Source organism: Anser cygnoides, chromosome 11 (genome assembly GCF_040182565.1).
Source record: "Anser cygnoides isolate HZ-2024a breed goose chromosome 11, Taihu_goose_T2T_genome, whole genome shotgun sequence".
NCBI lineage: Eukaryota > Metazoa > Chordata > Aves > Anseriformes > Anatidae > Anser > Anser cygnoides.
In genome coordinates, this window is record NC_089883.1 from 14,167,634 (window position 1) to 14,195,027 (window position 27,394).

Below are 27,394 nucleotides of genomic sequence, written 5' to 3' on the forward strand. Positions count from 1 at the left end.
CTGTGAAAGCAACAAAACCTGAAATCTTCTGATTTCCTCCTTAATCAGGATTACTCAAACTATTCTAACATTAGCTCTCAGACTGAAGCAACACAGTTCAAATCTCCTGCCTTGGAGGACAAGTTAACAGGCAGATCACAATGCCAAAAACCGTTTTACTTCTGTACTAACAAGGCTCATAAAGGACTAACCTTCGCTGAAGGATTTCTCAAATAATATAATGCACACAACCCTATCAAGAAAGCTTACAGAAGAGACCTTTCTTTCATCAATAGATTCCTACAGTTGTTCGGCAGGCACCAATCCTAGCAACAGTGAGATCAAATGGTTTCACAGGATTAGAAGTGTACTTGATTTTCCAGAATAAACTATGGTTAGGGCACATAGAGCCGTGGAACAGATACGGCCCAACAACCACTCACACGATCCACAACAAATGATTTTTCTGTCACTAAGATGCCAATCAGATAGCCCTTCAAAAGGTGCTAGGAAGATGCTTGTTGCTCCTTTCTCCACCAAAATAAGACCATGGACAAACCTAGAATAAGCCGTTTATGGTTTGCATTCAGTACTTATTCCCAGTCTGGAGGGCTATAGAATAATCTCCTCCAAAAAACCTGCAGCATCTTTCATCAGACTGGTAGCACAGGACTGATGATGTGTTTTAATACATTACAGCAGCTATTTGAACATGCTGATGCCTTTTGCATTGAATGACAAATCCTTTCCTCATTCTCTGCTCTCATTTCAATTCATGCCATTTTCTGTAATGAATGCCAAGTCCTGCCGTATAAGAGAAAACATACTAGGATTTGATACTGCCTGCCTTGTGAATGTACAGCACATAGAAATTACTGTACCCCCCCAAATGCATTAGACATTCTATTTTTAGTCCGCTTTAGCTTTTGAAACATGAATGGGAACCATGCATTTATCAGAAAGGCTTTTCTTAAACACTGTGTAAGCACATTCACTCATCTGCAGCAGAAAAGACAGAATTTTTGGAATTCTGGAATATGGATACTTCATTTCATATTCCAACTTTTTAGGAGGAGGTGCTTAATATTAATAGCCAAATGCAAGTTAGTGTACCTTTCAACTTATTGCAACACTTTTTAATTGTTCAGACTTACCAACAATTATGCTCTCTTTAACTTAAAAACATAACTGACACCAAGTTTTTCTAGATCAAAAATCCGTATTTTTGGAACAGCTGAGTTTCACGTGGATATGAGTCACTATATTTTGAAATACAGAATTCACACACAAACTTCAAACATTCTGATCCTGAGATATAAACAAGCTCATGAGTTTGTAATACCACAGTGTGCAATGCAGAACTAAGCTTGGGGTTTGTGAGGTCAGACAACTGAACTTCACAAGAGCTAATTGTGTTCAGAAAATGAAGTCAGCCTTTTCTTCTGTACCTGCATTCTGTAGAGAGGACAGATGGACTTAAGTTACATTACGTAAGAAACACAAATTTAAAAAAAAAAGTTGACTTTTCATAAAAGGAGCCCTAGAATAGCAATTCTTTTACAATACTAGATACATGCTGTTCAAAATGCTAATTATTATTTCTCAGTGGCTAAAAATGACATTATTTTGGACCTATTACTACGTAGCTGACCTTTGGAGATGCTGCGTCTAGCTTATCTGTACAGACATGATCTGTATCAAGTGGCTGAGCTGTTTTATGCAATTGCTGTAACGTAACACGTTCCTACTCTCCACAAGCAAAAGCAAAAATTCCTCACAGGAGATGAAAGCTGCATGCTCTGATTTGGGCAGCTTTCCTAACCTAACGCATGTCGTACAGCTTGCAAGCGCAGTGCAATCGCTCAGTAGGCCGTGACAAGCGGGGATGACCTCACACCTAGCATGTACTCAGGCCTGAGGACAAAGGCTGAATGTTTACAGCAGCCTAGAGATAATTACAATGCATGGGATCATCATTTCTAGAGAGCCTTTGTGTAACACCAGGACAGACTGACAGCTTTTTCAGCACAAACACTTCTGGTGCTTCTGTTGCAGAATACAGCAAAAGAATTAAGCTTACTAACAAGCACACAAAATAGAAAAGCTCCATGCTCCTGCCACTGGAACAATTCAAAAACCTATCAAGTCATCTAATAGCATATGAAGAGAAGACACACAGAATCTCACCGCTGAGATATTCTGTTCCATCTTCTCTAAGATGGTCTACTCACATTTTACTAATTTTGCTTCTCCTGGGTAGACCGATCTGTCACCTAAGTACATCCTATCTAAGCTTTCTCATTCTTAACAATAGGTGCTCAGCAATAAGGGTGTTCTACTTGCCATGTTATGTAATCTTTAACTTGCTTTACAGATCTACAGCAACACTGCTTTGATGTTAGTAAAAGGACTTGAATGAATGAGCTATTTCTAAATTTTAACAATACCGTTTAAAGGAAGAAATTGTTAAATTAAAAAAAAAAGAAACACTAAAAACCCACAAATAACCTCCCGCCCCCCCCCCCAAAAAAAAAAAAGAATCATCTTGCTCACCTTCCTAAGATTACAGCAACCTGCATATGATGTTTGCTACTAGGCAATACAGTAACCCAAATCTCCTTGCACATAACAGAGCCCTTTAATCATGACAAATTGTCAGAATACACGTTTAAACACACATCTGCAGGGTTAGGGTTTAAAATGGCAAGTACACACTGACAGTTTTTCATTTTAATTTTCAAATAAACTTAGAATGCCTTATTTTTCCCCCTTTTTGTATCTCCTTAGTACACCGGCTGAACAAAATTTAGCGAATGGGATTTCTAATGCGATTGCATTTTCTAAGATTGTGCAAAATCTCCATCACTGACAGAAGCTAGTTCCATTGTTTTTACATCAGCTACAACTAAACGAAACTCATTTTCAGAGCAACACTTATATGCATTGGGGGCATTAAAAATCAAATTTAATGGAAGGTGGTTGTGGAGACGTCAATTTTACACGCCCCTACTGAATAAGGGGAAAACTTCCACCTTTTCTTTCTAGATGTTAAGACTGTATACAACACACTATTACTTGCTGAATGCAGATAAACAGCAGGACATAATTTATTCACTAGAGCTGAGTTAAACAGAGATCTTTAGATGCTACTACACCACAGAAAGCAAGACTATATCAGTTTTAATTTCCCTACAATCTTCCTGAAGTCAAAGCCTAACCTGCTCAGTTCAGTACGAATACTTGTTAGAGGTCCCACATTTGGTAAGGAACCTAGTTCAATTGACTACAATACAGCCAGCTTTTAAACTTAGAAAATTATTCCAATTCTACCCTCAAGTTCAGCGACTGTCTTGGCACTGACAGCCTGCACTACAAAACAGTCCAAGATGAAGCTGCATGCTTTGGTTAGACCCCTAGAGACTGCAATAGATTAATCAACTCTCGACTTTGCAGGAGGCAGGTGAAAGGATCCCATCATCCTGTTCTGTGTGGGTTCTGCTAACACGCTCATCGCTACACAGCCGAATACCTTCAGGAGCACATTAAAACAACACAACTAACATAGTCGTGGTTTTTCTCTCCCAGACAGTCTCCAGGGAATGAGCAGCGTTTCTTCCTCTAGAACTGTTTATGTTATTAAATGCAACCACGTTTGAGATGGCAGGGTCAAAGGCAGGTGCCTCAGAGAACAGAAAGACCACAACAAACCACACCTCCATAGGTGCCTGTAAACTTCACTCTGCAATCACAAATTGTTTCAAGCAAAAATAAATTATTTCTCTGTACGAACACGTTCTACTGATTGTAGAAGGCTACCACAGAAGTAACCATAAGGAAACATTTCCACTAAGAGCATGCAGAAAGGTTATGGACACGACTTCAGCCTGCACAACAGACGGCCTCCCGGGCAGGGCAGAGCAGAGCAGTTCCCTTTGCTCTTGTCTCACCAGGCTCTTACAGACAGGTGCGCAACAGTCTGCTGCTTTGCGCCTTGCACAGCCACGTTCTGTACAAACACACATGAACTACAGCACATTTTTAAATGAACTTAAAGCCTAGATAATGAAACACTTATTGCAACACACAGATTCAGTTGAAACTGCCAATATTCATATGATAGCAACCACAGCATAGCTAAATAAGAAGAGGACCAGTATTTCAATTGTAATTCACTTGTGCAAGAATTATTTCAAGAAGCAATAATCTTGTAACTTGCAGACTCATCTGCACAAGTTCTTTTGTTCAACTCAGGCCCTAGGAATTTTCCTGAAACTACTGCAGAATCCTTATCTTTTTGACTTGGAAAACATAAAGGAGAAAGTGACATTCTGAGGAAAGGAAAAAGAAAAAAAAGATTGCCAGAAAAGCCTTAACAAAATGCTGCTTTCAAACAGGCACATACAAGAGGCCAGTAATTCCCAAGTTTGTGAAGTAACCTAAGCCACGCTTCTGTGATTTACATCCACGTTTCTATCCAGGTACACACATGCTCTCTTGCAGCTCAAACAAGCACCATTACCCTAGAAGAAGCCAGAACACACACAAGCCAAGTAGAGAAGGCACAAAACCTCACTTTAAATGGTCATAAATATGAACGCACATGTGACATCATGGTTTTTATTCTTCTTAGGGTCAAGTCTTCACAGTCAGTCAATTCCTCCAACTCTTTAGCCTACAAAAAATGCCCCACCTGTCAATTCTGATGCGTGAAACTGCACAATACATTTGGAAAAAGAGCTTTATCAGACTGCCTTATCAGTTGTCACAACTTCATCCACTCCCCTTACCGAATAAAGGCAGGGGGGTGTATGTTGTCAAGTATACCCTAACTGCACAGAATTAAAATAACAGCTGTAAGTTTCAATACAAAAATGTCACTTTTCTGATAGAAGCAAAGTTATTTATCTTCATCGTGAAGCAACATTTTATTCTCCAGGTCACCACCAAAATGCAATATGCCATCTAACAATCCATTAAAAGAAATTTGCAGAAAAGATGAACACTCAACATTTCTGTAAGGACCCCAAGTAAAATCCACCAAATGATAACGTACCACTGCTCAAATACGGCTCTAAACATTAACACTAAGCACGACTTAGCTAACAGCATAGCAAGTGACGGTTGTTCAAGAGCAGTGTGTAGCCTCCAAAAATTAAAGCAGTTGTTGAGAACCAACCCAGTTAAGTGAGCTAAGTAACATTCCTTCTCCAGTACAATTAATTAACAGCAAGAAAAAGCTACAGATAATCCACGCTGAAAATTAAGCACAGAATGCGTTATCGTTTAACATTAGGTAACTTGCTTATCAGGAAGAAGGTTACAGAGCCAAGACTTGAATCCAGTGGTTTTTTTTAAACACACCATCTCACAGCAGTCAGATCAACCCATCTCGCTTCACTCACACACAAAAAAAACGACCACTGTGTGCTTGGACTCTCACCTTGACAGTCAGAGTATGGCTGGTTTAGAGCTCTCAGCCACCACAGGTTCTTTTCTTTAACACATGCATTACATAGGCATTCAAGCTGGCAATGGTTTATCTAGTAAGTAGCTAGACATGTGCTAAAGATAAAGTTACTCTGCAAATCAGATTCTTCAATATTCTTCCTTCATCATTAGCAGGTTCTTTTGTAGAAAGTCGCTGAAGGAATTCCAGTTTCTTGAAACTTATCAACTTCTTATAACCATTAAGAGTTATTAATCACCTATTTCTGTAACTACACTTTTTCTGAATGTATTTCTAGGAATCATCATCAGTCTCACAAAGCTGGAGTAGCCAAGAATGGCTTCTTGTAAGGCTAGAAGCAGTTCTAACACGCCATACTCTTCCCCCATCTAACTTCAGAACAACTTCCCCAGCAGACATGCCCTTGCCTTTAACACTTAAGACAGTTATACTCAATGTGAAAAGTCTGATGTCACTTCTGCTGTCACCCAGAAGTACAAGCTTTCCCTCCCTCCTCTCCACTCTCTTTACCTTCAGAGAATCTAGGCCTTTCAAGTGCCCAAATAGCTCACCCCCATCCTATCGGAGACATAGTGCACTTGCCCCTCTCACAACTCGAGAACTTTCCTTTTTCCCCTCTCCCTTTACAAATGGTCTTTCTGAATACACAGTGAAGAAGCCATCGGAAAATCTGTAACTCCAACACACTCTCTCTCAGAGGGGTTAAGAAGTTAAGAGATCTGGGAGAAAGGAGAATATAGCCCAAACTAAATCGAGAAATCACGCACCAACTTCTCTACGCTTACTTAAAACACCAGGATGTCTTGTATGCATGAGATAACAAAGAAGAAACAAAACATGTAATATCATGACTTTAGTACCACATTTACAGCTGGAAACAGGAAACCAGCATAACATATCCTAAATGCTCACTTCCAGCGAAGTGCAACTGAGAACTCTTCTGTTCCTGTTAGCTTCAACTGCACTGCATACAGGCAGGTTGACATAACATCTGAACATTAAATAGCATCTCCTTACTGTAATCAGTCATTTAGTTTTCCAGATGTCTTCCGTGAGCTGGTGACAGGTCATTTTCACTTCTCCTACAGAGCTAACAGCTGAAGAACTACAGTGGAGTGCTTATTAAATAATAAGCAATCATCTCTCTTCAAATGACGTATTCCCATTAATAGTCTAAAATAAATCAGCTTCAGCCAGGAATTCAGGGTTTTATAACCTTTCAGAAAGGCAAACAACCTGACAGCATTGCACAGTAATCCACAGAGGCATAACTAAAACAGCAATTCTTTCTGTTCATCAGCCTCTACCAATATTTGTTCCTATTCAGAAGTTTTAACTCTTATTGCCATTTTTAAAACAGTTCAAACACTATCCAGAGAACTGTCTCCATCTTCTACTTTCCTTAAATGAATTTGATTTTACAGGTAAACTCTAATTCCAGTTTGACTGTTAGAGCCCAGTTCTCTCAATTTAGGCATCACTGCCACAGACCAGACACCCGCGTAAACCCCCTGGATTGACACCAGCTCAGGTTTTCCCACACAGGAGCGATCCCAAGTACCACTGAGGACTCAGACAGCACTTGGCAAGCAGCTCTGTTCCCCAGCATTCACTCATTCCTTTGCCCTCTGTTGTGCTGGTACAGCTGTCTGTGCAGCCACATGCTGAACCAGACTGGGAAGCAATCCAGATTAACAATGACCCAGTAAAGAATTTTTATGTGCCAGCCAGGTCCTTAATCCAGTAAAATCAATTCTGGCCACCTCACAAGGCACGCAGCCTTTGCTGTTATGGGATCAGCAGGATTACGGAGCGCACAGGACCCAACCATACTCTGTTCTTCCTATCAACCCTAATTTTTAATACACATTTGAGGGTACCAACATGTCATCAATAACCAATATCCACAGGCATATGACAGACCAAATGCCTGCAGGTTCATTCTAGTTTAAGTCCAACAGAATGAAGTTACTTTATGCGAGCACAAGCGATCAACTCCATTAATAACTTCTGATTTTACAGTGTCCCATTGCAGATAGACTGCCATAGCGAATTTGGAAGTGCAGCCTTGTTCGGAGAATAGGACACACCTCATATACTACTCCCTTATTCCTATTTCAGTGACAGAAAGCTTTGACAGAAGAGTCAGAATTTTACCTCCCACTCCCAATTTAAAAAAAAAGTTAACGAAGTGTATTCTTCCTTCCTATAGGATAAGAAAGGTAATGCCAGCTACTGATTTTGACAAATACTGTTGACAATACAAATCAAACACAACCATCACAAAACATCAAATGACTGTTGTGATGTCAATGAAGTCACCCCACTCGTAGTTTTAGTTTCTTTAAAGTTACTGAATATTAAGGAAAATCACCAGGCATCTTTCAATCTTGGACAAAAACCTAGAACAGTTAAAGCAGCATGCCGAATAAAGAGAATATAGTTCCTTTATGAAACTCTTTCAATTATCAAAAGGCAGGGAGAGCTCTCGTGAGGATGACAAATGGTCCCAGTCCTGAAACAACTATGTAAGTAATTCCAGTAAGCAACCCATCTGTAGTAAGGGCAATTTCCTGTAGATTAAAGCCTTAACATATGCTAGGGTTTATATCTGAAGCCCACCACTGGGGCTTTCTAGGAGCACTTCACACATTAGAGAGGGAAGAGCGCAACTGACCTGCAAAGTTCTTAAGTGCTAGCTACAGCTTTTCACACGTAGCAAAAGTAAGCTGTGGCAACAGACACTAAGGTCCTATGTCTTCCAGAGATGAAGGATTTCTCCTTCTCACAACATCCCTTTTCCAATCATAGTCTTGGGACAGACAGAAGTTAGCATCCTCACTCTTCGCATTTTATTTAATTTTGTTTTGATAAATAAAACAAGACTGAACTTCTCAACTTCTATTGCTTAAGTGTTATCTTGGAGAAGTTACTCGACTGCCTTTTTTAAAACTGAAAGCATACCTAATTAGAGTCAGAAAAGCATGCATTATGAAGGTAGAGCTCTGCATGCTTTTATTTAATCTTTGTATCCATAGAATGCAAGACAAAGTTCTCAAGTTCACTACAGAAGATCTGGTGATGTTAAAAAAAAAAACAACTCTGTGGCTTGAACAGGAAGCCTCATTCATTACGTGGTTAGTTCCGTGTACAAATAAATAGCCTTTATAAAAGTTTATCAGCTGTCTAGGCATTAGCTATGAGTGTGTTTGATATTAAAATCTTACGCCTTTGAAGAACTATCATATGTTCTAATATACTCACTTTCTGTATCTACCCAACTTGTCAAAAGTTTCAAAGGTAAGATGTCTTCATCCATTCTGGTTTAGAAGGGAAAACAGTCTCCTCCCATCAACTGCAGTTACCTGTAGTCAGCACCCTTTTCAAGTCTTTCTTAGGATCTTCAACTCTGATTTAGCAGCAGGGCATTTTTCACTGAAAGCAGAAGATACTTCTTTCCAGCAGGGAAGCAAGAGCATACCAAAGTCAGGCATATCACATGGACTGAATTGTAAATGTACGAGGGATATCATTACACATCAGAACCCGGCATCTGTTTGGGCAAAATCTGCACCTACACAGAGCTGGCACAAACCCTATCCTACCTTGCAAGTGGTACTTAAGGACACAGAATTCAATGGAAATTTTGTGTATGAGTGGAGAGATACTATCATCAAACTTCTCTGCAGATTAAAAAATATGCTTTAGGGAGGGGGAACGTACTCCTCCTTCACTTTTAGGAGTCCAAAGTGGTCTTGCCCTCCCAGTAATAGGGAAATCAGAATACTGGTATGTAGGTTTGATAAGGTACCAAAAAGAGTGCACTTATCTAAATAATCAAGAACACACTGCTCTGAGTAAAGCCACTGATTTGACACTAATTCAAAAGATATGCATGACCAGGATAAATAAAAATACTTTGTAAAGAACACCGGTGTACGGAACTCGATTAATTGGAATATTGCTGTTACATGAATGAAAAAGAAGCCTGAGAAAAACAGAAATAAAACTCTGGAACAGAGACACTGCTGTTGGCATAACAGAACGGGAATGTGAAGGTACACAGCCTGAACAAGTTCAATAATTAGATAGTTCTGAGGCATAAAAAGCAATGTTTCTGACAGAGGTGACTCCACCCTAAAGTGCCTCTTAAAATAATCAGATTAACCACTTAAATTCCAACATAGATCACTACCAGAAAAAAGGAAGGACAGACCTTCACAACGTTTGGCTGTCACTTCATAAAACAGAAAGCTATCAAGTGAAGTGTATCTTGCTTCAATGAGAAGCACTGCTCAGTACCACAGGTACACTGTCCCTAGGATGCTGCAGCAAACGCTTAACTTTGACAGTTCTGCAAACTCAAATGCAGGCAATCAGAATATCGTAGAAATTCCAGGGCAGACTTCTAATCAAACCTTGGAATTTAGTCAAGGACACTGGTAGAGATCCATACAGTTCCTAAGCAGATATTCTCCCTCACCTCTCCAGGAGAATGTTTCCTCCTTCCTCTGCCTTCTCTCTCTCTAGATTGGAAAAAAGAAAGAGATCCATTGTGAGGATCAGAGCAACTCAGTTATCACATCTCTTTTCAGACTTAGCACAGAAGCTACTGGAAGCTTCCTTCCCTACCAGACTTTTCTCCATCCCGTAACTTCAGCACCTGTACATACTGCTAGACAGCTTTCACTTTAGCTAGAATATTAAGGCGCCCAAATAAAACCAACAAGAATAAAAGCAATTATTGACCTTTGTGTTTTTTCTTCCCCTTAATAGCATTATTGAGTGTCCAGACGTTCAAACTAATGTAAGGTTTTGTTGAGTAAGAGAAATATCCTTGAAGACTTCATCATTATTGTAGCGGTTGAACTGGTTAGAAGCAGCACACAACTGAAGTTACATATTTGCACTACAAACCCAGAGCATGAGGGCAACTGCTTCTGAGGCAGAGAGTGAGTCTCCTCAAATAAACCTTTACTGCTATCTTTATAGTCTTACCAGTTTATTTTAGTACCATCATTTGAAGTTCTAGTTCCCACAGTACCTTGATTCAGCTCTCCAGAAGCTCTGCACACCAAATGAAGCACAGTTAACAAGACTTACACCCTTTTCATTTACAGTACCTACAGAAAAAAAACAAACTAGAGGCAATTAGGAGTCAGAGCCAATAGACTCAATTCAGTGGTGGGTGGGAAGAGAAAAACAAACAGAACTTCTTTCACACTTTGAGCTTTAACACTTGTGTCAAAAGACTAGGACAGAAGTCCAGAGGCCAGCTTTCTCTTTTTGGCTCTCTCACAAGCTTAGCACTTGTTTCAAGAGAACCATTTATTGATTGACACTCTGTATCTCAAATTGCCCTCTCCCATTTATTTTTAACAGAGGGTGAAAATAGCCACCTAACTCAAAGAGCCAAAAATTAGTCAACACTGGAAAGAACCAAGCTGCTCATAGACAACTGTGAGACACGAGTTTGAAGAATCTCAGATACAGCTTCTTTTCAAAGCAGAAGCTTTGGCTCTAAGGTTTGAAACAGCTCTTTTCCTGTTCTTTTTGGAAGCACGCATGCCACAATTCTAATGGCACACAAAAGATCTCTTGACTTTTAGGACAAGCAACTGTAGTGGCCAACTGCAGACCCAGTTTCCTCAACAACACATACAAATACCAACCACGACCTAAGCCTGTTTCTTGCTTGCTCTGGCACACCTCAACCAAAGGCCTACAAGCATGCGGGCATATCTCGATGCAGAATAAGAAAGAATTACCATCAGAAGTACTTATGACAAAGCAGAAGCAGAAATACATGACAGCACAAACCCAAGGCACCAAAACTTTACACCTTACTACTGGGCTTCCCTGTTAGCTGTCACTTGACAAGAAGACATAACCCATTGAAATCAACTGCCTGCTGAGGGTGTACAATCACCAGGTGTTTCATTTAATTCTTAAAGAAGATATTTATAAAATAGATCATGCTGGGGGGGCATACAGCCAGACTTCTCAGTAATGAAACACTCTCTATTGAATAAATAATATTTAAAGGAAGTCACACAATTTTTGTCTGATATGTCATACCTAAAAACAAGAACACCAAAGTAACTTGCTCATTTTACCATTAACAAAATCTTATGTCTTACAGAATAGTCAGCTAACACAAACACCTGTCCTATGAACACAGAACTGACTTCTAGGTTTCACAGCTAGTTGTCATGAGAAGGCTCTCTTAACACGTCCCCTGTCAATTTATTACTGTATGGCAAGTCAGGATCCTACCAAGATTATGAGCTCTGCCTGCTTTGCATGCATGCTTTCATCTTTCAGTACTCAGGTATTTAGACTTACACACATGGTTCCACCCCCACACTGTCTGAAACTTTCATTCTCTTACAGACAAAAGAAGCCTTGAGAGCTTATGCAACCCAAACATACTAACTGTACTTTCACCCAGTCAGAACTTTTCAATACTTTTAAGCTGAACAGAGCTGATGCATTTAAGTTCACCTGTAAGTAGAGGTAGTCCAATAAAAGTGAACCTCCAGCGCTTTCCTGTCCATGAGTGACGAATACCAACCCATCCAAATCCTTTGGCAAATTTAGGCCCTAACCAGTAACTTTTAAAACCAGAGGATTTTACCACAGCAAACAACACTGAACATATTATTCTGCCCCCTGACTCATTATAGTAAAGTTTGAGAAAAAAACAGAGCGAAGGCCCAAAGCAAAGCACACGTCGGGGTCCCTCAGCCTGGGGAGAGCTGCCCGTGCCCCCTCACAAGTTTAACCACCACCGTTATGAGAAGGCGACTGCTGGGCAGGGGAGTGAGGGCGCTCTGACCGTGCGAACCGCCACGGAAAATTAAACTTCTAAAGGGACTGAGAACTGAGGGACGGGAAGGGAAAGGAAGGGAAGGAAGGGAAACGAAGCCCGGCCCCCAGCCGCGTTTCCCCGCCCGGCCCGGGGCGGAGCGGGCCGCGGGGCCGCAGGCCGCGGCGGTGTGGCGCACTCAGCAAAGCGCCGGCCCCCGCCTGCCTGCCGGGCTCGCCCCGCCGGGGCCCGGAGGAAAGGCTGCCCCACCGCCAGCCGGGCTCCCGCCCGCTTTGTGCGGCGGCCCGGGGCAGCCCGGCGGGGCAGGCAGCGGGGCCCGGGGCGCTCCCAACTTTTGCGTGCGCCGCGGCGGGGCCGGGAGCGGGGAGGGGAGCGCGGAGCCCCCCGGGGAAGCGGCCCCAGGCGGGCGGAGGCCCCCGACCGGCCCCGGCTGCTGAGTCACCCCCTGCGCCCCCGGCCCGCGCCCCGCAGACAATGGCGAGGGCGGCCCCTGCCCTGCCCGGTCCCTGCCCCTGCCCGGCCCGCACCGTGATGTTGCAGTGGATGGTGAGCGGCGGCGGCGGCTGCGGGCCGGAGCCCGGCGGCGGCGGCAGGAGCACGAACTGGCAGTGGAGCTCGTCCAGCTTCCAGGAGACGATGCGGAAGCGCTCGTGGTCCTTGTCGAAGATAGACTCGAGGAACTTCAGCTCGGCCTTGAGCCCTGACACCGACATCCTGGCCTCATCTCCGGCTGCGGCTCCGGGCCCGGGCCTGCGCCGCCTCGCCTCGCCCCCGCGGCTGCTCTGCCCGGGCCGGCCCCGGCCCCGGCCCTGCCCCTGCCCCCGGCCCTGGCCCTGCCCGCGGGGCGGAAGATGGCGGCGGGCGGGGGGGCCGGGGCAGCCCCAGCCGGCGCGGAGACGGCGAGCGCGGCGGCGGCTGCCTTTGTACCAGCCTGCGGCGCCCGCCCGCTCGCTTAAAAGGGCAGCAGCGCAGCCCGCTCCCCCCGCTCCGCTCCGCTTCCTTCCTTCCCTTCCTTCCTTCCCTCCCCGGCGGGCTGGGCCAGCCCCGCCAGCCGCCCCGCCCCGGCCCGGCGCGGCCCTGCCTCCTCCCGCTGCCCGGGGATCGCGGCGGGGCCGGGCCGGGCCCTGCTCCTCCCCCGGGGCCGCCCCCGCCGCTGCCCTCGCCCCGCGGTGCTCACCTGGGCCGCTCCGCCTCCTGCCCCGCACCGCTCGGGTCCCTCCGCTCGCCCCCGGTCCCCTCGGCCCTGCCAGCAGGCGGGCAACGAGCGGCAGCGGCTCCGGGCCCGGCGCTTCTGAGGGACGCGCACAGAGCCGCTCGGGGTCCAGCTTTGCGAGCTGCAAAGTAGCACCAGAAGCTCGTTGAAAGTGCTCGCGTTGCTCTCCAGTGCCTCTGGAACAGCTTGTACGGTTTACCCAAAGAAAAGCACAGCGAAGCCTGAAAGCAGAACCAAGTGAATAGTCACTACGTCCAGGGATCAAGCGATGCTGCCCCTGTTTCTGTCACTCGGGGACACCCCATCTCCTAGCCTTTATTTGTCACTTTCCATCTTCGCTTTGTCCACACACGGTTGTGCACTTGGGGACAAGGAGCAACCCTCGAACAGCACCAAGGGACTACGTGCTACAGGGAGCACTGTTGCAGGGAGTCCTTGTTTCCCAACCAGTTTTAATTAACGTGGTACCACGTGCACACACACAAAGCTGGAATAGGGAACTGCTTCCTTTTTTTTTTTTTTTAAACATTGATATTTTATATAAATCTTTAATTCCAGAGGAACTGGCAGCACATCACAAACCACAAACTGAATCTTTTCAAGTGGTGAGAACTCTAATCTTGATCCAGAAAAACAGTCATGCACATGCCCAACTCCACATGGCAGCATATGGAAGTCTTATTGATTTGTGGGCTTGAAATCTATCCTTCCAGCAAAGAGAGCTGCAAAGAACATACTTTGCTGCAAAACCAGCCAGGAAGGATTGACACTAGCTAAAAACTCTGAATGAAAGATACCAGAAAGTCCAAAGAGAGTTGAAAGACCTGTTTTTTGTTTTGTTTTTCCAAGTATCAATTGAAAGGTGCCTGTTGTAAAGTGTGTGCAGCTCAGCCTTCCTAGAAGGGCTGAACCGTCTTGTTGGCTCCGACTCTGTAGTCTGCAAAGCAAGAGAGCAGAGAGCAAGACAGAGAGCGGATATGACAGCTGTCTGTCGACGCGTCATCGGGCAAAGTGAAGACCTTTGAGAGATAAGGGAATATGTAAGCAAAGGGCAAATACTCTATAAATAAACAGCAGAAAATTACAAGTCTACCTATTAAAAAGGGAAGGCCTGGAAGAGCCTTACTATTGGAACACTGGAAACAAAGCCAAACAAACCAGACTTTGTTATGCATTATGTGATGTGATGCGTGAAACAGCAGAGAAATGAATTTGGTGACTCAGCCCTATTTCGCTCAGGCGATAGGATTTTGGCCTAGAATGCCTCACTGCAGCAGGGAGGCTTAGCAAGTTCAAACTGCACCTTTCGTCATGCCCTCCCCAGAACTGCCTCTATCCATCCCTACCTCTGGGCTTCCATTCTCCTCGTCCTCCTTTAGCATTCTCGCCTGCCTCTCTCCTGTGCTGCCCCTCCTCTGCCTGCGACCCCCCATCTGTCTGGGCAGTGGCAGGGTGTGGGTGTGCTGGCGGGAAGGGAGGCTGCCATGCCTGTGCTATCCGGCCAGCTGGTGGAAGGCACAACAACCTCTCTCAGGCACCCAGAGATCCAAACATCATGGTGTCTCCCGGCCATCTGGCAGGCCAAACAAACTGCTTCATCAGCCAAGTGCGTCCTGCAAGCCATATGCTGTTTAAGTCTGGTAGAGAACATTCCCCAGCTCCTTCAGTCTGCCTTTTTGTTGCAGGCTTCAAGAAGCAACATGCAGCTGCACTGCCACCACTCCCCTAAATTCTGCTGCGCTTTTCCATGTTTAGCAGGCATTGTGCAAGCTGGGAGGGTATAGCTCTGCCTGTGAATTCATTTCTGTGTTAAAGACCTTGAGAACACATCGGGGATGCCTTGCTGTCTGGAATACAGAAACTGCTGCAGAGGTGCAAAGAGCTGTTCATCATGTCTGGTTCATTCCTGTTTCTTCCTTCAGGGACTTGCCGAAAAGCTTTAACATGAATCTTACATTAGTCACAAAGTGACTCAGGAAATCCTGAATTTCCCAAAGACCAAAATGAATGCATGTGGGGAAAGACCTGACATCTCTGGGTAATAAAGGAAATTAATATCGGTAAAGACCCTCAGGAGCACTGTATGAGATTACAGTAATTACAGATGCTCTTTGGTTCCCTTGATCTATACTGCCTGCAAGCACCACTTTTTTTCTACCTTTCTTCCTGCATGTAGATGTTTGATAAATAGAGAGTGGTTTCCATGATGTCATACATCATGATTTCCTCTTCCTGGGCTCTGCACTTTGGCCAAATCTCTCTGCTATGAAGATAACATACCTTCATAACCCTCTTTGCTTCTTTTCCCTGATATTTATTGGGTAACTTGATAATAACTGATCTTGGGATTGAAGAGATACTTTAAGTTTTTCACAGGCAGCATCAGAACGTGAGACCAGAAAAGACAAATAATGGCTGATACACCCACACAGAGAAGCATAAGGCAGGAAACCTTACCTGGAACCTTGGCACAGGCAGAAAGACAATGAGTCAAGAGGATCCTGCTTTTCCAAGATGCAATCCAACCTGTCTTGGTCACCATAGCTGTGCCTTCATGTCAGCTTCTGAGCTCAGAGCATCGAAGTCATAGCTTTGGTAACGAAGTCACTTTCAAAGCGTTTTAGAAAAACAGTGTCAGTGCGTTTGATGGACAATACAGTTTCAAGAAACTCAGTATACAGTGGACCATGAGATTGCTTACCTCCTCAAATACCCACTTTACATTTAAAGACTGCAACAGTTACAGAATTGCATTTCAAAAGCCAACCCATCCTAAGGCAGCTTTGGACAAACAGCGATATTGTTGCCCAGATGTTCAGGGCTAGGTGGCAAGCAGTTGCCACCAGGCACCCAAATACTAAGGCCAAGAGCTTAACATAAGCCAGCCGAGCAACCAACCAACAACAACGGAGCATAGTTTTACCCAGGATGGTCTGAGGCTGATGAAGGAGTTTTCAGCCACAACTCTGACTCCATCCCCATGGCTGTTGGCAAATACATCCCTCCTTAGAGTGCTTTTGCTCAGCGGATGAAGAGCATTTAGTAAATCTAGACAGGAAACAACAATAACGTTTCTGTGAAGATTTCATTAGTGTTTGTAGATTTGTACTTCTGGCTGTGGACATATATATACACATACATATAACCGAGCAGCGTATATTCTAGAACAGTCAAAAGCTGAATAGTGTCTGCAAAGCAGGGTTAATGATATGTTTTTGTTCCATATGAATGTTGTGGGAATTCATTTAATAGCAGAAAGGTGCCACTGGAAAGCAAAGCCATATTAACCGCAGTCTTCCAGTGCTGCAGATGGGGATTAAAATCCACTGTGCAAACACATCAGAAACCAAACTCTTTGCATGCAAGTATTTAAAAATGCACTGTGAGGGAACACAACTAGCGTTCTTCTTTATGGCTCATGTAGCTTCTTAAAAACAGATTAAAAACACATCTATGAAGGCAATAAGGAACCACGCAGCCATATCTGAGGCATGCTACTTAATAACAGAACAGAACAAGCTGGGGAAAAAAGGAAAACTCGACACTGTATTTCCAAAGCCCAGCTGGGTGAGAGAAGAGGTGGCTGCAGGGAGCACTGTGTAGAGCATGCTAACACACCTTCCCTGGACTCCCTGGGACTCCCACCCCTTCTTGGGATCCACAAAGTCCTAAGCCTTACAGGGCTCGGCAAGCTTAGCTTCCTTTGTCGTCACAGAAGCTTAAAAGGGATGGACAGGAGCAGAGGTCAGATGGCAGGCTCAGTCCTGCTGAGCACCTCTGGCTGGAGGGGGAGACAGGGAAATGGACAGATCCCCAGATCAAGGACTCAGCGCTGAGACGCAATCTTAACCATAGCTAAATATGCAACTTCTCCTTCCCCTTTCCTTTTCTGTGTTTTGATAGGCAGCAAAATAGTTAACTCAGTCAATATTTAGAGTATCAGCACAGGGCATCCAGGTTGGCAGACACTGAGATTAACGAGGCAGGTCAGAGCTGTTGCTTTCAGACTCTGCAAGCACAGACAGATGTCACTGCCTCACTTCGTTTGGTAAAGACAAATCAAGCACAGCTCAGCAACCACACACACAGCGTGCAGGGCTTCTCAGTTATTGTTACTACTTTTTGTAGATAAGTTTAGATTTGGGGGAACAAAGCAGTGCCCATGGCAGTGCTGTCCCCAGTCAAACCCTCCACAGAACGTCAAAAGTGCTGCACCAACACAAACATTATGGGTGTCATACCAAAGCAGGCATGTGATCCTGCCTCACTGAGGTCAAATGAATTTTGGGAGGCAGGGTCATTGCAGAACCAGGTGCAGAGACAGTCTTCGGAGCCAACCACAGTCTAACCCCTGCAGTAACTCAGCTAATTTAATTTCTGACCCAGCCTTGGAAGACTTTCCCAAGGCTACACAGTGAGCTGGTGTCAGTGCTGGGATGTGTCCTGCTTACGCGGTCCGTCAGCAGAGTCCAGCTGTCTGAGAAGAGGCAGGGCACCCCAAGCCTGGGGCCTGTGCCACAGCAGCCTTGTTCACAGCCTTGCTTCAGACCTGGAACAGTCGCAACTGCACCGTCTCTGCCCATATTCAGTCCTCCCCTAGCACCCTCCTTGTTCGAGAGGAGCAGGGGAAGTGCCATAGAGCTGCCAGAGTGCTTCCGTGGGTGCTGTCCATTGCTGTGTGCTGGGAACGCTGACGGGGGACGCTGGGTGGAGAGCTCACGCTGAAGGTTTCTATGGGAAGGGGTTAATGTCAGTTCTTATGTTGCTCCCAAGTGCACCTCATAGACACTTTTTTCTTGCCATCATCCCAACAGGACTGGCCATGTTTTACCAAGGTCACACAGCATCCACAGGAATCAAAATACTGGTGAGCTAGGCCAGAGATCTTCAACCACTCTCTGATTTGGAGTTCACAGGGCCCCAAGACAGCACAGGTCAAGACCTACCAGGAGCTGGTAAGGGATCCTTTACATATTCTGCATCTAGTAACCTTCAAATGTCACTACAAGCTTGGTGATACAGCATCAAAAAAAAAAAAAAAGTGGCCAAGTACATCTTAAAAAGTAATCCTCCCGTCTTCACAGGTAAAAGAAGGACGGAAGATAAGACACTGCTCTCCATTACAAAGATGGCCTGCAACATGAGAGGTTACTTGATTACTGAGAAAAAGTCACAAACCCAGCAGTCTCAGAGAAACAAATGCAAGAACAAGCCTCGGAAAAGAATGATCCTAGCAGCTGCCATTCTGTAAACTTCACTTTTTTTCCACTAGGAACAAATTATGAGCACAAAAAGCCACTAAAACAGATGAAGGACAGAAGACTCACAAGTAGTTTTATTTGCCCTTTACAAAGAGTGGAAGTTCCCGTAGAATTAAAGTCTGTGAATCAGAATCAGTGAATAAAAGGGATGTAGCAGAACCTACATATGGGGCTTTTAAAAAATTTTGAAAGACTGCATCACAACAATCCATAAATAACAAAGATTCAATTTTCTTTTGGTACAGCACCCACATAGCTTGGGAACTGGTTTAACAATTGTGAACAAGGAATAAAAATTAATGAGCAGGGAAAGGTATTTATCATTTTTTAAATGGATCATGGCAGTGCTGTGTTAGAGCTGATCTCAAGACTTTCACAGCGATCCACAAGAGACTATGACTAATGAAATTATCAGATGACAGAGAGGCATTCTGAATAAAATGAAGACAAGAAAATAATTCTAAGAGGCACAAAAAAAATAAAAAATGGTAAAAACCAAAACAACCCCTTGATCTGTAAGCCACAAACCTAGTGACTCCTGGTTTCCTATACATTTCTGTTTTTATACCACCATACCACTGCATCTTGCTTGGTGTCATGCTGTAAATCCCCTCACCCCTTCCCAGTTCCTTCCTATGTCTCTCAATTCTTACTTTGCACAGGATTCTCCATATTTACTCCTACTTCCACCATCAGTTCTGGCTAGGTGAGACAGAGCAGATACTGTGGCTGGTTTCAGAACCATCCTGCCATGTATATCCTATCATATTTACATCAAACTGTCTAATGAAAAAACATTTTATAGAAAAGATTCCATGGTTTTGGCTAATGTCTTGTTCATGCAGTTGAGCTCTGGTTTGTGGACAGGATAAGACCAAGGGCCTACTGCTGTTTCCCAGGTGGGGAGTGGCTTCTCTCCTCTAGTCAGTCACTGAGTTTTAGAAAGTTTGTGGAACGTAATTTTTTCTTTTCAATTCTATGTTTGTATTAAATACAGTTTAAACAGGCCAACACGTTCAAGAGGCAGTAAGAGCAAAGTCGGTATAACATCTGGCGGTGCTTGCCAGTACCACGGCATTAGGAAAGGAAAGCTCCTTGATAAACACGGAGACAAACCTGTACCTGGAACACTGCACTGTGATCTCAGCAGAAAATCAACAGGAATCAGAGCAAGGGGCGGGACTTGGAGGACAGACCTGTGAAGGGTGACTTAAAGGGGCTAAACACCAGAGCTAGCTCCTCGGCTGTGGACAAAGATCCTCTTTTACACGCTCCAATCCTAGATCTGGCTTGCACTCACCTTAGCTGCAGGCACAGCACAGAACAACCTTGACACAGCACAGCATTTGTAGGACACCTGCAAGAATGCAGTGGGGCAATACGCTCACCAGGACGATTTTCTTCTCTAGACAAGAGTCTTAACATGCCCCTAAGTGTCCGAGAAAGAGCTATCTGGCTCAAAGAACCAGCCTCATACGAACACTGCAGCTAAAGGATAGTTAAACAGAGATAACACTAATTCCCACGGGGACAGGAGGAGAGCAAAAGGGCTGGAGCTGAAGGATCTTTATCACCCCCTCCCCACACTAGCACACGACTGGATCATAACTAAAAGCGTATGTAACGCACAGTCCTGCATTTGTGTTCTGGCTTCCAAGCACTGTGAGCGCTAAGTAAAGACAGGAATTATTTAGCATTGGTACAGGGAGGCAACTGGGGATTTAAGCAAGAAAAATAAACTGGGAAGGAGAAAACACGACCTGAATGCTGGCCCAAACTTCCTGGTGCAGTGATGTAGGAGACGAAATCCCTGGGAAGCACTTGCATAGTGTGCCAGAGCTGCCCGAGAGCGGCCAGCAAGGGGGGCGGAGGTGGGCCGGATGGGGAAGGCCAAAGGAAAAGGCTGCGGCTTCAGGGTGGAAAGGCAAGCAGGACAAGGCGAGCTGTAGCCAAGAAATGTCCATTAGAGCCTGCTTAGAAACCTGCTCTGGCCAGACGTATCCAAAAGTGAATCTCACCACACCGCTAAGTAACCCGGTTTCAATTTCTGATGAGCTTCTGACAGCATGAGCAGCCCTGGCAAGGCCTGGGCTTGGCAAGGATTGCTGCTGGCTGTGCAGGCAGCCCGGGTGCTTTGCAGCGAGCTGGCACCGGACGCAGAGCTCCCGCACCACCCACAAGAGGCAGTCTGAAGCACCCCGCAGGGCCAGCAGCGCCCAGGCCACACCAAGAGATGCTCGCACAGGGCGGCAGTGACTGCTCCCAATGGAAGCCTTTGGGTAGACCTGAACTCCCTTGGGGAGCCTTTACGCAACCCCACACACAACAGGACTCTGCACTTTCTCTCTTTCCAAACAACCCTAACTGCAACACTAAGCCTAACCCTAATTAGGATCCTAAAAATCATGTAGGGCAACAGTTTCTCCCATCAAAATGTTCTCCCAAGAGAAGCCTTTGGGTACACCTGAAGAGAAAGCAACCGCAGCAGCAAAAGCCGCAGCACAGGTAGGACAGTTACTCTCATCCCCTCCTTTACCTCAGCTGTTCTCCTGCCCCCATGGCAGATGCTTCCACCTGCTCTCTTAAGCCATCTACAGTACCTCTAAAAGCAAACAGGATTTTTACTTTATTTTATGTAGTGAAGTAACTGCAGTGACAACCGCACCCCAAAAACAGCTGCTACCTCTGTTCATCACTCACCTTGCCAGATGCAGCTCGGGTCATGACGTCCTGTGTTGCATGCTTCATTTCAGCGGTAACAAATTATAACATAGTCTGAAGATAACGATTCAGCTGCCAGCGTTAGCATCCATCCATCAACAACACAAGTGACCCCATTTTTAATTTTATCGTTTCAAAATAACAGTCCACTTGCCTCAGCACCTGGAAAGTAGATCAAGCCAGTCACTGAGTTGCCGACCAAGAGCTTGACAGTTCCAGAAGGTGACCGTTCTAGAAGGCACTCTTTCCTTTGACCAGTTCCTCCTAAGGTTTCTCTACTGCTGGCAAAAAAAATAAAAAATAAATAAAGAATTTCAAAACCCCACATCTGGAAGCTTTCAAGATTCAACAACGTACCTCCTCCAGCACTATTCAAGCACTATGCAAACAGCTGCTCACAAGCAGCTCAATCTCCCCCTCCACATCTGCCAAAGACCACAGAGATGACTCTTGAGTACCTGCCCAGAGACAGACCAGACGTCTTTGGACCGCCACATTAGTTATCATCACTAAGTGCCAGGCAGGACAGTTCCAGGCCAAACACACACACACACAGGCACGCTACAAACATCACGAACAAAACACAGAACACCAGGTGCCAGAAGAATGACTCCCAGAAGGAAGCCCAACAGCAAGTTGGTACAGATGCTCTCCCAGAGAGACTCAAATGCTATGACTTGTGACTGAAAGCAACCGCCAAAACTGAGATGATGGAGGCATAAAAAGCCCAGCTTTACGACAAGAGACTGGAAGAATGGAGTGCAAACCCTGTAAGAAAACTCTTTGACAATGAATACTCAAGGAAGAGCTCCTGATGTGGCCCACATGACTTCTGCAATGGCAAGGAAGGAAAAGGATACCATCTGAAACTGAATATGATGCACAAGACCTGGAACGGATCTGTGCTTTAAGCTGCGACTGCAAGACAAGAAGCGCTTGATCAGCCTTATGGTGAAGAAACAAGCATTTAGAACCTTTGGCTTGGCTACCAAGTTGCCTCTCTAGTCAGTCCAATGCAAAAAGCAATGAGGATAACAAGACCCGAGGAGTGCGTAACATATGATGGATATGATATTCCATATCAGGAAACATTTATGATACAAAAAATCGCATGCACAAAAGAAATGAGCTCTTTAAGCTCCCACTGCAAGACAAGAAGCGCTCAACTGGTGTTATTCCCATGAGGTGAAGTGTTCAATACCCTCAGGATGGCTTCTGCATCAGCTTCTTGCTGAGCACCAAGAGCAACAGGAAAGGAAGACTATCTTACAGCACAGCAGAGACACCAAGCTGGAACTGCCCTGCCTGGCACATACATGCTCATGCTGTACCTGACAGACCCCCCACGCCCCCTCTCTGCCTGACCGTGACCAATCCTCAGAGGCCCCATGCGCTGCAACGACTTCAAAGCATATACCCTTGCCCTGTGTGCCCATTCACAACCCCGACCCAAACATAGCATTTGCCAACTTAGCTTGGAAATGCTGGGAGGCAGGTTCCATCCTCAACAAGGAACACAAAGGCTAGCCAGGACATTGCTTCAGGCACAAGGCTCCTCTTCACCTGCAGAAACGGAGTGCCATCAGGCACCAGCACGCCAGCCAAACTTCCAATGCAACACCCTCCTCAGAAGCAGAACGGTAGTCAACTGCCCTGCTCTGCTACTGCAGTCAGATCGACAACTGCTAGACCACTCCCCGCCTCCCCCTGCCAACCATCCCCCACACACAGTATTTGCCCCTTGATTTAATTCTCAGGGGTCACAATCCATCCTCAGCATGGACCACAGAGGCCAACTAGGATGTTGACAGTTTCTTCGCCATCCCCTGAAAAGAGGAGTCACCCAGAGGGGGGCCGATAGACTACCAAACTGAAACCCATGCCCGTTTTCCAACTTTTCTCCACTCACCTTCCTGGTTGAGGTTTAGCGCTTCCATTCGCCATGCCGAGCCAAGGTCACATGGGTCAGACCAAGGAGAAAGAACAGACAAACGTGCCAATCCACAGAACAGCCTATACCTAGTCCTCTTCTTTCCTCCCCTACCCCAACAGCCAAGCCCCAACGCAGTACCACCGCTTCGCTCACCTAACGTCCCAAAGAGATGCATGACGCTGCTCCTCTTGCACTTGGAGCATCTCCAGCACTTCAGGAACTGGAACCGCTGACGCCTGGCGTGACACAGGAACATGGCAGGAGATGCACAATGCTGTCGCAAGGTGCTTGCCAAGCCTGCCCGACAGGCAAAACAGACTAACAAAACCAACCGACCAACTCATGGCCCACACCGCCATCCACTCACCCTTGTGCCTCGTTCAAATTTCCAGCTTAGCCCGTGCCTATGACCTGGGCTACGAGAAACAAAAAGAGAAGGTGTTGTGGTTTAACCCGGCTGGCAGCTAAACACCACACAGCCGTTCGCTCACCCTCCCCCCTCCCTCTCTGGGATGGGGGAGAGAAACGGGAAAGTGAAGCCGGTGAGTTGAGATAAAGACAGTTTATTAAGACAGGAATATAATAATATAAGGAATATAAGGAATATAATAATAACAATAATAATAATAATAGTGATAATGATAATAGTATTAACAATAATAATGTGTAAGAAAACAAGTGATGCACAATGCAATTGCTCACCACCTGCTGACCGATGCCCAGCCTATCCCCGAGCAGCACGGCCCCCCACCCCGGCCAGCCACCCCTATATATTGTTTAGCATGACGTCAGATGGTATGGAATACCCCTTTGGCCAGTTTGGGTCAGCTGTCCTGGGTCTGTCCCCTCCCAGCTCCTGCTGCACCCCCAGCCTGCTCGCTGGCAGGACAGAGCGAGAAGCCGAAAAGTCCTTGGCCTGGTGTAAACACTGCTCTGCAACAATTAAAACATCAGCATGTTATCAGCGCTCTTCTCATCCTAATCCAAAACATAGCACCCTACCAGCTACTATGAGCTACTTAACTCTGTCCTAACTGGAACCAGGACAGAAGGTCATGTCCGTGACGAACACGCAAACAGTACGGCTCCTTGCAGAGGACCAAAGCACAGAGACCAGAGCCAGAAAAAAACAAACAAACAAAAAACCTCCTCAGGTCCACAAATGCCAACAGGCCATGAATGCACAGCAGCCCCAACAGGGGTGATCACAGACTTATCCTTTACAGCTGAAAAAGGTGACCCTGCTCAGTCTCGCAGTAATACTGCACCTATGTGGTCAAGCCCCTTGCAGTGCGTACTGAAGCTCTTTGTGAATCCTCTGGAGAGTTACGCAAATGGCTTGATATACCTAGAGATTAAAACATAACCCAAAAACAGAAGCTTACCCCACCACGTCACAAAAACAAGTTAGCCGGCAACCTCTGCTAAATATCCCTCTGTTAAGGGAATTCCAAGCACTTAAAATCTAGAAGGCTACAAGGTCTAAAGACTCTACAGCCAGCAAAACAGCACGAAAAAGCTCCAAAAATATAACAAGCTGTCCCTAACCCTGAAAAAGACTACACCTTACGTGCCTACGGCTGCTGTTTTCAGATACCTACTGGCACAGGGAACTTGGATGATACATTTCCCCTAAACCCTTCTCCATCACTTTACCACCAAGGTTGTAACTTTAATAGTATTTGACACACAAGTGAAGGCATAAGGTCACATTCACAGTAAGCCCCGTAATTCTGCAAAAATCACAAGGGACCTAGAACCACAGAACAAACACACAAAGTAACATCATCTTCCTATCAATAAGCATGCTGTAAAAATTACTCACCTGAAGAAGAGATGTATGCAATAAAGGCACCTACTATTATATAGATTGCTTTACTCTAAAACATCCTACTAGTTGTTACCTCAAAAACACGTGCTTACCTCTCTTAACTTAGAAATGCATCAGCCCATAGACTCTGACCCACCTGAAGAACCCTGCAACTGGCTGATGGAAAGACAAAGCACGTACCCCAAAGAGCAGCTCAGGCAGAAGAGCTCTCTGATGGGACGCCTGCGGCTCATACACCATTAGGCCCTACCTGGCATCCACCCCAATCACCTGGGAAAGGGGAGGGGCAAAGCACAAGAAGGGAGAAAGACAGCAGGAGGAGCAGCAGCTGTGTTTTTGTTTGTTTGTTTTTATCTGGCTTAGCTCAACAGTGTGCAAAGCACAGCACAGAGAACTGTGCTGTTTCTAGAAGCAGCAATTCCCATGCTTTTGCCTCAACTCTGAATATTGAGAGGACAATGACCAAGCAAGTAACTAAAACTATTTCAACTGGAATTAGCTCAAACCTTTCTTTACATAGGCAAAAATAATCTAGGAGCATAACAGATTACACGCCAAAAAAAAATCAATTCAATGTAATAACATGACTCGCAGGAGAAATCAGGCACTTCAGCAGGCTATCTGAAAATCAAAAGGCTATGCTGATGGGTCAAAACAAACTACAGGACACTGAAACCTGGCCTTCTACTGCACTGACTTAAAAACTACCCCCACACTCACCAAGGCACAACCCCAACTCAAACACAGACACAGCACTTGAGCTCGAGCTGGGCTTTGGGGACCGCTGGAAAGCATGCTTCGTCCTCAACAAGGCACACTCAGGCTACACAGGATGGGGCTTCAGGAACCTCTTCACCTACGGAATACGGCTGCCATCAGAAACTGCCATGCCAGACAACCTTTTTCCTCTACAACACCCTTCTCAGGACCCATGCAGCATTCAAGTGACCTGCCTTGCTCCTATTCTAAAGACTATCACAGCCCTCCTTGCCTGTGGCACCTGGTAAACAGAAGAGAAAGCAACCGCAGCAGCAAAAGCCACAGCACCACTAAGACAGTCACTCTCATCTGCTCCTTTACCTCAGCCCCTCATCTGACCCCAAGGCAGATGCTTCCATTGGGAGAAATTTTTGATGGGAGAAATTGGTGACGTACCTGTTCTGTTAGGGTCACAATTAGGGTTAGCCTTAGGGTAGACCTGAACTCCCACTGGGAACCCTTACACAACCTCACACACAACAGGACTCTGCGCCTTCTCTCTCTCCAAACACTAATAACCCTAACCCTAATACTAAGGCAACCCTAGCCCTAAAACTACACCTAACCCTAAACATCCGGAGCTAACCCTGTGGAGCTAACCCTGCAAAGCTATCCCTAATCCTAAAACTAACCCTGACACTAACCCTAACGCTAACCTTGAACCTAACACTAACCCTAACCTTAACCCAAACCCTAACTGTACCGTAGATCCTCCGCAGTTCTACTAGGGCCACCCAGAGCCATCTAGATCCCTTGGAAAGCCTCCCAGTGACCCCCAGTTTCCTCTAGGATGCCCCAGAGGCCTCCCTAGGATGCCCTATGAGCCTCCTCTTGCACCCTAGAGGCAAAATAAGGGCTCTTCCTGGAATCTCGTGGCCTTTGGAGGCCTCGCAGGGCTCTCTAGTGCACTCTTGCGCACACTGCAGGCCTCCTGTAGTCTTCTCCTGCACTCTAGATCCTCCGCAGGTCTACCAGGGACACCCAGCACCCTCTAGCTTCCCCGGAAAGCCTCCCAGTGACCCCCCCAGTGTCCTCTAGGATGCCTTAGAGGCCTCCCAGTGCAGGCCTCAGGCTTCCCATGACCCTCCAGTACACTCCTGTGTCTTCTCAATACATCCCATTACCTTCCAGTGCGCTTTAGAGAGCAGTAGAGCCCCCCTGGGTCTCCCTAGAGGCTCCCAGTGTCTCCCAGCGTGGAAATGCAGCCCTTGCATCTCTCTCAGCCCCTGACCCCTTCTCTCCCCGTTGTGTTCTGTAATGCTCCCTAGAGACTGCACAGGGCTCCCCAGTGTGTTCCAGTGACTCCTATAATCCTCGCAGGGCCCTCTAGGTTCCTCCACGGCCATTCTAGAGGTTCCACTGTAGACCTGCAAGGTTCTTGGATGGAGTGGAGGAGTGTTG

General features: G+C 45.7%; 1 protein-coding gene and 1 long non-coding RNA gene across 26 annotated transcripts in view; both read right to left on the reverse strand.

Annotated features, from left to right (window-relative positions):
* Positions 1–13,300, reverse strand: part of UBE2Q2 (ubiquitin conjugating enzyme E2 Q2) — a 42,947-nt gene extending 29,647 nt beyond the window's left edge. The window contains exon 1 of one of the 2 annotated variants that reach the window (XM_067004100.1): positions 12,803–13,300. In XM_067004100.1, coding sequence (XP_066860201.1) covers positions 12,803–12,988 — 186 coding nt within the window. In that variant the 5' untranslated portion in view covers positions 12,989–13,300. The remainder of the gene's footprint in view (positions 1–12,802) is intronic. The other variant, XM_067004099.1, reaches the window with a different exon arrangement.
* A 272-nt stretch (positions 13,301–13,572) lies between these two features.
* The window catches only part of LOC125185065 (uncharacterized), a 106,792-nt gene continuing 92,970 nt past the window's right edge, over positions 13,573–27,394 (reverse strand). For 5 of the 24 annotated variants that reach the window (XR_010834303.1, XR_010834300.1, XR_010834299.1 and 2 more), the window contains 9 exons: positions 25,955–26,090; positions 24,672–25,504; positions 23,557–23,819; positions 23,380–23,400; positions 21,828–23,033; positions 21,450–21,748; positions 16,412–20,692; positions 15,946–16,095; positions 13,573–13,709 (listed from right to left, as the gene is read on the reverse strand). This is a non-coding gene — a long non-coding RNA (uncharacterized lncRNA). The other 19 variants (XR_010834307.1, XR_010834301.1, XR_010834298.1 and 16 more) reach the window with 18 other exon arrangements.